General features: G+C 38.1%; 1 protein-coding gene across 1 annotated transcript in view; it reads left to right on the forward strand.

Annotated features, from left to right (window-relative positions):
- LOC124593736 (eukaryotic translation initiation factor 3 subunit B) overlaps positions 1-14,804 on the forward strand; it is a 69,516-nt gene that overhangs the window by 19,323 nt on the left and 35,389 nt on the right. Inside the window, exon 2 of the mRNA XM_047132066.1 lies at positions 14,572-14,767. Within this exon, the coding sequence (XP_046988022.1) occupies positions 14,572-14,767 (196 nt within the window). The remainder of the gene's footprint in view (positions 1-14,571; positions 14,768-14,804) is intronic.

The following is a 14,804-nucleotide window of genomic DNA, read 5'->3' on the forward strand; positions in this document are numbered from 1 at the left end:
CGTAATTATGTGAATGTATTTTAATTCGCTTGATAGCTCCCGGCCACAGAAATCCGTTTTGTTTTCATTTGACATGGGAGCTGTACACAAAGAGAAGCAGTGAAATCACTTAACGTTAACACGGCTAACGTAGAGGTTAACCCCCTCCCCACTACAACTCGGACAACTCTGTGCAAGCGTGAATCTGGCAGCTAGGGCGCGCGAGAAAAATTTTTCTCGTTTGCATCTGGCTGCTTGCTGCTACTACCGATACAGCTTACAGCCAAACTTCAAGTAGCGGGAGAAGGTGCTGCTTAATACGCGAGTCAAATGCGCATGCGCAACAAACCACTGGCAATTGGTCAAACGAACCTAATGTGAACAGTTGTGACGTCATGCTCATAGCAAGCAGTTTATTGTTATGAAGAATTACAGTCTGCACCCTACGGCATTTGACATATTTTTGCTATTTGCAGGCGCTTGTGCGTGCATGGTTTTTTGTTGTTGTAAATTGCACATTTCCTTTGCCACTAAAGTTTTATTTTTTCCCTTTCGTTTATATTTTATTGTTGCAGTACCATTCTCCAGTAGCAGGATATAATAACGTTCTTTGCTAGAGAAGCTATTCTGCAGTCAAAATTACTAAAATTTAACTGAAAGCTAAAACAATGAATAATTCCCGGAATTCCGAAAAATTCCCGGGTTTTTCCCGGTTTTCTCCCGGATGAAAAAATTCCCAGGTTTTTCCCGGATTTCCCGGTTGTCCCGGGTCGTATACACCCTGATAGAGGAGCTCTACAAGGGAATTGAATTTGAAGGCAATATTATAGAAAGTGATGAGGGGGAAATCGATGTAGATCAGATGTGTGATATGGTCTGCAAGAAGAATTTGGCAGAGCACTAGGTTGACACAAGTCCATTGGTGTGGGTGGTGATCTCTCATAACTGCTGATATTCTTGGGAGAGCCGCCAGCCATGACAGAACTATTCCGCCTGGTGTGCAAAATGTAGGAGACCAGCAAAATACCTTTGCACTTGAAGAAGACTCTAATAATTCCAAAGAAGGCAAGTAATTTTGGTTTGCAAAATACTGGCTTGAATTGTTTTCAGGCAAATGGGAAAACTGGTAGAAGTCAACCCATATCAGTTTGGGTTTGGGAGAAATCTAGAAACATCTGAGGGAATACTGGCCATAAGAGTCAATATAAGTTAAAGAAAGACAAACCCCATGTATAGCACCTGAAGATTTAGAGAAAGCTTTTGTCAGTGTTGACTGGCATACGTTCTTTGAAATTCTGAAGGTAGTGGGGGTATATACACGGAGTGAAAGCTTATGTACAACTTGTACAGAAACCAGACGACAATTACAAGAGTTGAAGGGCAAGAAAATGAAGCAGTGCTTGAGAAGGGAGTGTGACAGGACTCAACCACTAGAGGGAACACCAGATTCAAACTGCATCACCAGGTGGAAGAGCAAGCTACCACCTGGTATCCCTGTAAAGGAAGAGTTAGCTCCAGGAAATGACTTCCCCTACACTATTTGGAGGTTGCTCAATTGTCTTAGGGTGGATGTTACTCAATCTGTACAGTGAGAAGCTTTGAAGGAAAGCAAGGAGAAATTTGGAATGGGGCTTCGTTGAGGGAGAAGAAATAAGAATTTAGAGGTTTGCCAATGACATTGCAAACCTGTCAGTCAGCAGTGGACTTAAAAGAACGGAATGGATCGTCAAAAATGAAACAAGGGTAATGAGTGTAGTCGAATTAAATGAGATGATGCTGAGGAAATTTGATTAGGAAACAGGACACTGAAAGCAGTGGAAGAGTTTTGCTTTTTGAGTACTGAAATAACTGAGTGATGGCCAAGGTAGAGAGAATATAACGTTTAGACTTGCAATGGCAAGAAAAGGATTTCTGACAAGAAATCCATTAAATGTAAATTTGAGTGTTAGGGAGCCTTTCCGGAAGGCATTTGTGTGGAGTGTGTAGCCTTGGATGAATGTGAAACATGGGCGATAAGCAGTTCAGACAAGAATTGAATAGAAGGTTTTGAATTATTGTGCTGCCGAAGAATGCTGAAGATTAGATTGGATAGATGTAATAGCAAATGAGGGGGGTACAGAATCAAATTGGGGGAAAAAGAAATTTATGGGAAAACTTGACTAAAAGAAGAGATCGGTTGATGGAGCACATGCTGAGGCATCAAGAAATTGTCAATTTCGTAGTTGAAGGAAGTGTGGGGGTTTAAAAATTGTATAGGGAGGCCAAGGCTTGAATACAGTAAACAGGTTTAAATGGATAGAGGTTGTGGTAGTTATGCAGAGGTGAACGGAGTGGCCGAGCGGTTCTAGGTGCTACAGTCGGGAACTGCGCAACCGCTACGGTCGCAGGTTCGAATCCTGCCTCGGGCATGGATGTGTGTGATATCCTTAGGTTAGTTAGGTTTAAGTAGTTCTAAGTTCTAGGGCACTGATGACCTCAGAAGTAAGTCCCGTAGTGCTCAGCGCCATTTGAACCATTTAGTTACGCAGAGGTAAGGTGGTTTACACAGTATATGCTAGTATGGAGAGCTCCAACTGAAGATCACAACATTTTATGAACCCCACAGAAGAGTCCAAAGGTTAAAACAGTGAAAAACTCGAGCCATAGTGGTAAGCTAGGCTTTTTTGGTGGCAATATAAGCAATGTATTACAAAATAGCTTGTCGTAGTGATAAGGGGCTGACTGTAAAGCAAAATTCTAGGACTTTATTCTTGCTTTGTGTGTGTCCGCTGCAGAGTATGCTTCACCTGTTCACCCACTCACACCAAACAGGTTGATATTGCAATCAATGAGACTGTCCTGATCTTGTCGGGATGTATGAAGCCAACTCCAGTCGGTACAGTCCACCAGATTGTTGGAATAGCTCCCCCAACTATTAGAAGGGCTGTTGCTGCTGATGTAGAGGACTAAGCAAACTTATGATCCCCGACATCCACTGCATGATCATTAGTCTGTAGTCCGTTGACTGAAGTTGAGAAAGAGTTTCATCGCCAGGACTCAACCACTAGAGGAACACCAGATTCAAACTGCATCACCAGGTGGAAGAGCAAGCTACCACCTGGTATCCCTGTAAAGGAAGAGCTAGCTCCAGGAAATGACTTCCCCTACACTATTTGGAGGTTGCTCAATTGTCTTAGGGTGGGTGTTCCTCTTTGCAATACCAACATGCCAAAAATGGGGCATTCTTCCGGCTGATGGAGATACAGCCTGTAAGTGCGGAGCAACGTAAGACCCGGCCCATCTGCTAATTTGTCTTCAACTGAACAACCCTGCACGACACAGAATCTGATAGAGGGAAACAACAAGCCATCAGAGTTGCTACCTTCTGGAAATGCTGACCGGACACAGAAATGAATGAATGATTCTTAACATAAAGAATTTTTTTTGCCTTCTCATGTTCTAGTAACAGGAGTTTCCAAAAGACTTGCATACAGGGAACATGATAGTGAATGTCACCATTCATACCCTTAATAAAAGGTAATTAAAAAATTTCACTCCTTCCTCTTGTCAGTTGCTTCCTATGTCAAGTTTCACACAACGTGAATACATTATTCGCCACCGAAACTTATGATAGCACCTCGACCTTCTCCAGGCAAACTGTTGTTTTGTTACAAAATTAGTTAACTTTTTGTATTAGTTCGCCAGTTGAGGCATTCTGGAGCACGCTTGCATCTGGAACTCTTCTTTGGCAACCAGCTTGTTTGAAGAGAAGTGCCGCTTGCTACAAGTAATGCAAGTAGCATATTGATAAATTAACAATTGCAGTTAAGAACAATTTCTTCCTCTGGGACGGGACACTGAGGAACAATGGTCCCATCAGTCTCCATTGTGCAATGGTGGAAGAGCAGTTCCTGGCCGAATACGTTTGTGATTTATAACCAGTGACTGAAAGTTGTCAGCATTTGAAATAATGTTAATTTGTTTTCAGGTGTTGCAAGAACTATTAAATGAAAATATACAATACTGAAATTAAATATGGTTGAAGGAAACAAGTCTGTTCAGTGTAATTTGTATAACTTGGTTATCTTTACAAAATTAGTCAACCAGTGTTGCACATATTATTTCAGTTATGGTACGCCTTGAAATCTGAAATATCTTTGCTCGCCTGAAAATAGAATAGCAGCAAGTATCTGGTTTGCTAAAGTTGCTTTGTTGACATTATTATTTCTATTTTTCTCAGACCTTAGGTCTGGTTAAAAATGGAAAGTGACGCGGACCTTCATCAAGCGTGACTTCCTTTTAACTGTATGGTATATGTTACATTGTATTTAGGAACTTTCGGGTTATTGAACACGTATCCATAATTGCGGATTTCTGTAGTTGTATATATACGTTTGGATGTAGCTGTATTGCATTGATGTACTGGTGGATATTGTGTGGTATGACTCCTGTAGTTGGTAGTATAATCGGTATAACGTCAACTTGTTCCTGATGCCACATGTCCTTGACTTCCTCAGCCAGTTGGATGTATTTTTCAATTTTTTCTCCTGTTTTCTTCTGTATATTTGTTGTATTGTGTATGGATATTTCGATTAGTTGTGTAAATTTCTTCTTTTTATTGCTGAGTATGATGTCAGGTTTGTTATGTGGTGGTGTTTTATCTGTTATAGTGGTTCTGTTCCAGTATAATTTGTATTCATCATTCTCCAGTACATTTTGTGGTGCATACTTGTATGTGGGAACGTGTTGTTTTACTAGTTTATGTTTTATGGCAAGTTGTTGATGTATTATTTTTGCTACATTGTCATGTCTTCTGGGGTATTCTGTATTTGCTAGTATTGTACATCCACTTGTGATGTGATCTACTGTTTCTATTTGTTGTTTGCAAAGTCTGCATTTATCTGTTGTGGTATTGGGATCTTTAATAATATGCTTGCTGTAATATCTGGTGTTTATTGTTTGATCCTGTATTGCAATCATGAATCCTTCCATCTCACTGTATATATTGCCTTTTTTTAGCCATGTGTTGGATGCGTCTTGATCAATGTGTGGCTGTGTTAGATGATATGGGTGCTTGCCATGTAGTGTTTTCTTTTTCCAATTTACTTTCTTCGTATCTGTTGATGTTATGTGATCTAAAGGGTTGTAGAAGTGGTTATGAAATTGCAGTGGTGTAGCCGATGTATTTATATGAATGATTGCTTTGTGTATTTTGCTAGTTTCTGCTCGTTCTAGAAAGAATTTTCTTAAATTGTCTACCTGTCCATAATGTAGGTTTTTTATGTCGATGAATCCCCTTCCTCCTTCCTTTCTGCTTAATGTGAATCTTTCTGTTGCTGAATGTATGTGATGTATTTTATATTTGTGGCATTGTGAGCGTGAAAGGGTATTGAGTGCTTCTAGGTCTGTGTTACTCCATTTCACTACTCCAAATGAGTAGGTCAATATTGGTATAGCATAAGTATTTATAGCTTTTGTCTTGTTTCTTGGGGTCAATTCTGTTTTCAGTATTTTTGTTAGTCTTTGTCTATATTTTTCTTTTAGTTCTTCTTTAGTATTTGTATTATCTATTCCTATTTTTTGTCTGTATCCTAGATATTTATAGGCATCTGTTTTTTCCATCGCTTCTATGGAGTCACTGTGGTTATTCAATATGTAATCTTCTTGTTTAGTGTGTTTTCCCTTGACTATGCTATTTTTCTTACATTTGTCTGTTCCAAAAGCCATATTTATATCATTGCTGAATACTTCTGTTATCTTTAGTAATTGATTGAGTTGTTGATTGGTTGCTGCCAGTAGTTTTAGATCATCCATGTATAGCAAATGTGTGATTTTGTGTGAGTATGTTCCAGTAATATTATATCCATAATTTGTATTATTTAGCATGTTGGATAGTGGGTTCAGAGCAAGACAGAACCAGAAAGGACTTAATGAGTCTGCTTGGTATATTCCACGCTTAATCTGTATTGGCTGTGATGTGATATTATCTGAATTTGTTTGGATATTAAGTGTGGTTTTCCAGTTTGTCATTACTATGTTTAGGAACTGTATCAATTTAGGATCTACTTTGTATATTTCCAATATCTGTAGTAACCATGAGTGGGGTACACTATCAAAAGCTTTTTGGTAATCAATGTATGCGTAGTATAGCGACCTTTGTTTAGTTTTAGCTTGATATGTCACCTCTGCATCTATTATCAGTTGCTCTTTACATCCTCGTGCTCCTTTGCAGCAGCCTTTTTGTTCTTCATTTATAATTTTGTTCTGTGTTGTATGTGTCATTAAGTTCTGTGTAATGACTGAAGTTAATATTTTGTAGATTGTTGGTAGGCATGTTACGAGGCGATATTTAGCTGGGTTTGCTGTGTCTGCTTGATCTTTAGGTTTCAGATAAGTTATTCCATGTGTAAGTGTATTAGGGAATGTGTATGGGTCTCCAATGTAACTGTTAAATAATTTAGTTAGATGTGAATGTGTTGAGGTGAACTTCCTTAGCCAGAAATTTGCTGTTTTATCTTTTCCAGGGGCTTTCCAATTGTGAGTAGAATTAATTGCTTGGGCGACTTCATGTTGCAAAATTATCACTTCAGGGATTTGTGGTATCATCTTGTACGTATCTGTTTCTGCTTTTATCCACCGTGCATGCCTGTTATGTTGTACCGGGTTTGACCATATGTTGCTCCAGAAGTGTTCCATGTCTGTTATGTTTGGTGGATTGTCTATTTTAATGTGTGTGTTATCTATTGTTTGGTAAAATCTCTTTTGGTTTGTGTTGAATGTTTGGTTTTGTTTCCTTCTATTTTCACTTTTTTTGTACCTTCTAAGTCGTTTGGCCAATGCTTGTAATTTCTGCTTCTTTTCATCTAATTGCTCTATTGCTTCTTGTTGTGAGATTTTACGTAACCTTTTTCGTTTTTTGTCTGATATTTCATTTCTTATAAATTGTTTTAGCTGTCCAATGTTTTTTCTCAGTTTTTCTATTCTGATCTGTAGCCTGTGTTGCCATGCTGGTTTTGTGGGTTTCTTCTGTGTGTTGGTTGGTTCTGATCTCTGCCTAGTGTGTATATTTAGTGTAGTGAGTGCTCCTACATAAACCAGTAGTTGTAACTCTTCCATAGTTGTATTTTCATTTATTTTGTTGTGTATGATTGTGTTGATAGTTGTTGTTGTTGTTGTTTCGATTTGTGGGTTATTTGGTGGTCTATGCAAGAATGGTCTAATGTCTGTATTTTTGTCTTTGTATTCTATATATGTCAGCTGAAATTTCTCTTCTATATCTAACATGTGTGTCACTTCGTGTTCTATTTGTGCTTGTTCTGGTGGCTGTCTTAAGATTTCGTTTTCCTCTGATTGTTTAATTGGCGCGTTTTGTTCTTTGTTTGTTTTCTCTGGGATGTTTGAGTCCATTACTGTATTTTCTTCTTCTAATTGCACATGATTTTGTTCCAGTATTTGTTGTACTTGTTGTTTGACGTTTTCTAATTCTGACTGGGGTATCCTGTTATTTTTTATTATTACATGGATCTGATCAGCTAGTCGTTGTTCTGTTAAAAATTTTAATTCCGGGTATGTGGTAATAAATGTTGTGTATACTTGTGATCTGTATCCAGTTGTGTTGGTTCCTAGGTTTGTTGCTTGGTAATAATAGAACATGAGGTGTCGATTAACTTCATCTGACCATCTCATCCTCTGTCTTTGTTTTCCTTCTAGGGTGGTTGCAGGAAGCATATCCTGCAAAACACCTCTATTTGGATTTAAATCATTTTCCAGTTGGCTAGCAGTGTCGTTACCATTGTGGGCGGGCATAGGGTTCAAGCGTCGTCCCCGACCATGACGCAGCTTGTCCGAGGCTTCTTTAGTTCTGTCCTGAACCAAGTAATCACACTAAAGGGGGGCTAGCCCTATTAGTGGTTTGTTCTTTTCGTCGCATTTTACGACTGGCAGAACATACCGGAGGCCTATTCTTTTCCCGGGCCTCCATGAGGTTGTTTATTATTATTATTATTATTATTATTATTATTTTCAAATGGAACTTCCATGGTCTGATTATGAAATGATTTGTGTATCACATTTTCTATAGATTTTTTAATTACCAATTTATCTTCATCACTTTGCCAACGGCCTTCCTGCACTGGTAACACCAGTTCACATCAGATCATGGAAGTTAAGCGCTGTTGGGCTGGGCTAGCACTTGGGGTGGGTGACAACCCGGTCTGCCGAGCGCTGTTGGTAAGCAGGGTGCACTCAGTTCTTGTGAAGAAAGTTAAGGAGCTACTGGATCAAGAAGTAGCGGCTCCGGTCTCGTAAATTGACATATGCCCGGGAGAGCGGTATGTGACCACATGCCCCTCCATACCCGCATCCAGTGACTCCTGTGGGCTGAGGATGACACGGTGGCCGGTTGGTACTGTTGGGCCTTCCTGGCATGTTCAGGTGGAGGTAGTTTTGTCACATTATAGTGTTGAGTATTATTCATAAACCTCCACAAATTAGTCACTGTATGCGGCCTTACCAGATTTTAATACGAAAGTTTTTGCACTGATGTGAACAGAGCTGTGGAGAACAAATATTACTGTGAACAAAGTTGGAAACAATAACAGCACAAACACTGTATATGCCAGCATGAATTTACATTTAGAAGTGAAGCTTTGGGAGTTTGCACATTTTGCCAGCAATACAGTGTCTTCAGCATCACAGATATTGTTGATGCTCTTCATTGATTACGAAGAAGTTATATTGTGGCATTATTGGTTATTCAGCTTGTCATTGCTACATTCCATTGAGTGAGTGTTTGCTTAGACTTTGGCAAGCACAAAAATGGATTTCTTAGGTCGTGACACCTACATAAACACTGAATGATATGCACCAAGTAACTGTATGAGCTATGGGCAAGATCTTTCATGGGTGAAAACCTTGTTGGGATTTGTTGCTAAAGTAGAGCGTCTAATCTCAGATTTAATTGAAGCCAAAAGTTTTGTGAGGAGCCCGCATCTCGTGGTCGTGCGGTAGCGTTCTCGCTTCCCACGCCCGGGTTCCCGGGTTCGATTCCCGGCGGGGTCAGGGATTTTCTCTGCCTCGTGATGGCTGGGTGTTGTGTGCTGTCCTTAGGTTAGTTAGGTTTAAGTAGTTCTAAGTTCTAGGGGACTGATGACCATAGATGTTAAGTCCCGTAGTGCTCAGAGCCAATTTTGTGAGGAGCATATGAAGTGTGTGATGAATTTGAAACTGAAAATCAGTGATGAAAAATTCAGAAAAGTGTTGTCATGAAGTGATCGCACTGCCACCATATGGTGGAGGGTACAGAAGAGTTCAAAATACTGAATTCTGTCTTTCAAGATTATTTCACTGAGGAAAATCTTACATTGGTTCCACCTTCTAGTTACCTTGCCAGAAGTCAGAAGCTCCATGAGGCTGTTGACAGATGTGCTGTTGGTTATCTACACCTATACTTTGCAAACCATGACAGAGAGCTACATCCCATTGTACAAGTTATGAGTGATTCTTACCATTCCTTTCACATATGGAATGCAGAATGAATGATCGTTTAAATGTCTATGACTGCTGCCATTAATCTTATCTTGTCCTTACAATCCATATGCGATCGATACACAGAGGATTGTACATTCCTAAAAGTCATAAATTAAAACTGTTTCAAGAAACTTTATAAGTAGGCTTTCTTGAGATAGGAATATCAACAATTTAGGAAAGGCAGATTGCTGCTTACTGTAAAGAAGACATGTCAAGTTGCAGACAGGCATAATTAAGACACTTTCATAAAGCTTTCGGCCACAGCCTTCACCAGTAAAAGAGACACACATACCATTCACACAAGCAAGCACACCTCATGCACACGACTGCCAACTCCAGCATCTTGGGCCAGTGGCATTCTGGCCCGAGCTGCTGGAGTTTGTGTGTGTGTGTGTGTGTGTGTGTGTGTGTGTGTGTGTGTGTGTGTGTGTGTGTGTGTGCGTGCGTGTGCGTGTGTGAGGTGTGCTTGCCTGTGTGTGTGAGAATGTGTGTCTCTTTTACTGATGAAGCCTGTGGCTGAAAACTTTTATGTAAGTGTCTTTAATTGTGCTGTCTGCAACTTGACATGTCTTCTTTACAATAAGTAGCAATCTTTTTCAACATTTTTGATATTCCTACTGGAGTTTCCATTGCTTGATTTTTTTGCTGAATGGTTTTCTCAAGATAGTGTACATTTATCTTCCAGTTAAGTTTCTTCAATATGTTTGGTACATTCTCCCACAGATAAAACAAACCTGTGACCATTTGTGCTGTCCTTCTCTGTATACGTTCAATATCCCCCATTAGTTCTGTTTCGCACAGTTGCCATACACTTGAGCAGTATTCTAGAATGGTTTGATTGTGTGATTTTTAAGCAGTCTCCTTTTTAGACTGACTGCATTTTCCCAATGTTCTACTAATAAACTGAAGTTTACGATCTGTGTTATACATGACAGCCTATGTGATCATTCCATTTCATATGCCTGCTAAGTGCTACACCAAGGTATTTGTATGAGTTGGCTGATTCCAGCTATGATGATTACTGTTTTAGTTGTAGGATGCTAAGTTTTTTCTCATTTTGTGAAGTGTACAATTTTATGTTTCTAAACATATAAAACAAGTTGCCAATCTTTGCTTCACTTTGAAATGTTATCAATATCTGACTGAATATTCTTGCAGATTCTTTCGGACAGTACTCCATTATAGATAACTGCATCATGTGCAAAAAGTCTGAGGTTGTAATTAATATTGACTGGAAGATTATTCATACAACATGATCAGCAAGGGTCCCAACACACTTCCGTCTGGCACATCCAACGTTACTTACACATCTATTGCTGTCTCTCCATCCAAGAGAATCCACTGCATCATCCTTACCAAAACATCCTCATTCCAATCACAGATTTAGCTTGATGCACCATCTGATCGTACATTTGACAATAAGCATAGATGTGACACTGAGTGAAATATTTTTTGGTAATCAAGAAATACTGCACCTACTTGAGTGCCTTCATCCTGAACTTTCATTGTGTCATGTGAGAAAATTAGTTTGGGTTTCGCATAAGCAATGTTGGTTGTCATGAAGGAGGTCGTTGTTGTTGTCATGGAGGAGGTCATTCTGTTAGAGATACCTCATTATGCTTGAGCTCAGAATATTCTAAGATTCTACAATAAATCAATGTCAAGGATATTGGACGGTAGATTTGTGAATCACTACTGCTATCCTTCTTGTAAAGGGGTATGGCGTGTGCTTTCTTTGAACTCCTGGAAGTGGTTTTTTGTCCAAGGAATCTGTGATAGATTGAAGTTAGAACATCAAACTCTACTGTAAATTCACTATAGAATCTTATAGAATTTCATAGGGCCATGGAGCTTTGTTTACTTTTAATGATTTCACCTGTTGACATGAACACCTGGTTCATTCTTCTTTTCAATGGTATGAGGATTAAATTGGGGCAATTCTCCTGGGTTTTCCTTTGCAAAGGGACATTTGAAAACTGATTTAAGCATTTCAGCTTTGCTTTGCTGTCCTTTGATTTCAGTTCCTGTTTCATTCATGGGTGACTGGGCACTATCTTTGATGCCACTTACAGCCTTTGCTTACAAGCAGAATTTCTTTGGGGTTTGTGAAATATCATTTGACAGTATTCTGCCATGGTTGTCATTCAAGGCTTTATACTTAGTTCTCTTGACAGCTAAACACATTCCATTTAGTGTCTATTTGTAGTTCTAAGCTTTATTTTGTATCTATTAAGCAGTAGTTTCTGTTTCTTTAGGAGTTTCTTGAGATTGGCTGTATACCACGTAGGGTCCCTACCATTATGAACTGTTCTCTTGAGTAAATATCTATCCAGTGTATGATCAACTATTGTTTTAAACTTGAGCTAATGTATGTGGGGAAGTCCTAAAGCCAGAAACTTTTAACAAAATCTAGGACCATCTGCAGAGGATTGACACTTGATACAGTTGATCCTTAATATAAGCAGTTATAACATTACAAACAAATAGTTGGGAAGGCACATTGTTGGTTAGTTAGATGATTAATGAGCAAACACTGGAAAGAATTACAGTTATTATATTTATAGTAGTATGCATTTAGATAGATTTAAGTTGCTGTTTCCATATTAGACTCCCTATAAAAACATCATAATTATGCCAGTTTGACATGTAACAATCCTACAGAAGTATCATTCATCCATTAAGAAGGATGTTGCTTGGTGCTATGGCACACATACTGCTGGTCAATCCATAGATCAACCAAAGGTTTAGACCTCATAGTCAGATTCTTGTCAATATTTTGTTGTTGCCAATACCTGTTCACTAACAAAAAACTACAGTGTTTCATTCTCTTTCGAAGTGTTGCTTGTTTGTTTATCAAGAAATGAAAATTGGCTCTTATCCCGAGTGTCTTCTAAACCAAAATGTCCATTTGAAAGCTGTTGAGGCTTGAAAGTGGAAACATATGTTACTATAAAGGACTTAATGTAAGCTTTGGTTTGGTACTCAGCACAGTAAAGCTGTAAAATTTTCTTCATGTGATTAAAACCCAAAAAATAAATTTTGGAAAATCTTTAAAATATTCTCCCTTTTTTTATATAAAAAAATTGTTTTTCTTGTTTGTTGACAAACAGTACATTTAATTTCAGTATGGAGAAATAATGGGTTCATGAGAAATAAAATTAAGAAAATGAAATTTATAAATGAAAATAAATATTAAGTAAACAAACCATGAAATCACTACTTTCACGTAAGGTCCCAGCTAAGGTGCTACAAAAAATTGAATTAAAACTTCATTCATTCTAAAGTAAATACCTGGCAAAATATTTGAGTAATAAAATTTACCTAAAATAGAAACTACTACTTAAGAATAACTTAAAAAGTTTTTTAAAAGAGCTTTAACTGTGTCTTTCTGCCAGAGGATAAAAATTAATAAAAGAAGCCCACAGAGCAATCTCTTGAGCTAGGGTATGTGAAGCCCCACTTGTATGATGGATTTAACATAAGTTTTCAGGGTTTAGACAAGAAAAGAAATGAAGCAGGTGTTCTCTTTGGATGAGTTTTTTTAGATTAATGATAATATTTCAGAATGCAAGGACCCAGCTACCAGCTGTGAGAAGTGGAACTGCTAGTGGTAACTACTGACAGTGTAAATCTTCTGAGGAAGTATGCTGTGTAGAAATAAGTTGTATACCTATTTACCATTCAAAGAGTACAGCTTAATTGCTGTCTGAAATTCAGGCACTGGGATGGAAGACTAGTTTTAGTCTGTTGGATGGTTTTTGAATTACTGAAGTGTGACGGTAACCTTACTTCATGTATGCTTTCAGCGTTATCCCCGTGGTCATATATCATGAAACAGTGCACTCTGGCTTGGCTGGTGGTCTGATGATCCATCATAAAGCACTGTTAGTTAATTTTCAGCAAAATTGTATGTTACAAGATATTGTGCCTCTTGTGAGTTATTTAGTATAACCAGAAAACTGGTGTGCAACAAATTATACACTGAACATGGTCTAATGATAGAAGCTGAGGTCAATTATTTTCAAATGCCTTTTCAATGATACATAATTATTGATCATGAACATAAGTTGGCGAGGAAAATCGACCATATGCAGTACTATATCAAAAATTAATTCACCTCTCAACACATCCTTTCTCCATCTTTAAATTACATGAAAAACAAACAGAAATGTGTAAGAATCACATATTTTTAGAGACTATATAAAAAGGGTGGTTTTTAGATTTTTGAAAAACCAAAATTTAATGGATTTTTGCAGATTAAGTTAACCTCACAGTAGTGTGGTGTTATTCATCAAATTAAAGTGCAGTTCAAGAGCTTTAGAATGGCAACTGCAGAAATCTGGGTCATCAAGGTCCAAAAATTAACCAAAATTGGTGCATTTAATATGGAGTGATCGGCACCAAGTACTGTTAACAGGAAAGGTAGGCAAGACCTAAAGAACAGTAGCTCATTTCATTTCAGCAAAGGTTCATTTAGTAAGTGAGAGAGCATCACAAAGTTTCTCATACAACTCCACTGGCAAGACCTTACAAATAGGTGTTGTGTGTCTTGGAGAGGATTACTGTAAAATTTCTAATCCTGCACACTCCAAAAAGAGCTGTATCTCTTTCATCTAACCCTCTCACAAAATGACCACAATAGTAAAGTCTGAGAAATCATATGTAGATTTAAGTCATTCCTCTACACCATTAATGAAATGAAATGTAGCAGGGTTGTGGAGAAATCTATGTCTCATGATGCAACATCAGGCAGCTTGCGGAGCACTCTTTTGTAGACAGTCCCCATAAACACAAGAATATCAAGCTAATGTACAGCATACTTTGCATCATTTATCATTTGCTATCTCTTGCAAATTACATGCACAATATGCCTGTAAAAGTGAACCACAGGTGAGTAAAACTATAAATAAAACTTCTCAGTCCTAATAAATTATGCCAGTTGTAGTCTCTAGTATTATGAATATTATAAGAGATACATCACATTTTGTAATTTAGTGAAATAGTTTTTCTTTAAGTATATTTGTTTATTCGTGACAGTTTTTTTTTCTATCGCCAGTATAAGATTTGGCTTCTGCACTATTTCAGAATTGCTTGGTGATCTGTTGATGCAAAAACCTCGTGAAACTGATGGAGTTGAATCTGTTGTTGTTGTTGATGGAGTACCTCAGGTTGGACCAGAAAGATTTGAAAAATTATCCTCTGTTATCAACAAACTGTTTTCCAAAGTTGGTGTCATTGTTAATGAATACTATCCGAAGACAGAAGATGGCACAACAAAAGGGTAATAATTTTTATCAATATTTACATTGCATTTTTGA

This window comes from Schistocerca americana, chromosome 2 (genome assembly GCF_021461395.2).
Source record: "Schistocerca americana isolate TAMUIC-IGC-003095 chromosome 2, iqSchAmer2.1, whole genome shotgun sequence".
NCBI lineage: Eukaryota > Metazoa > Arthropoda > Insecta > Orthoptera > Acrididae > Schistocerca > Schistocerca americana.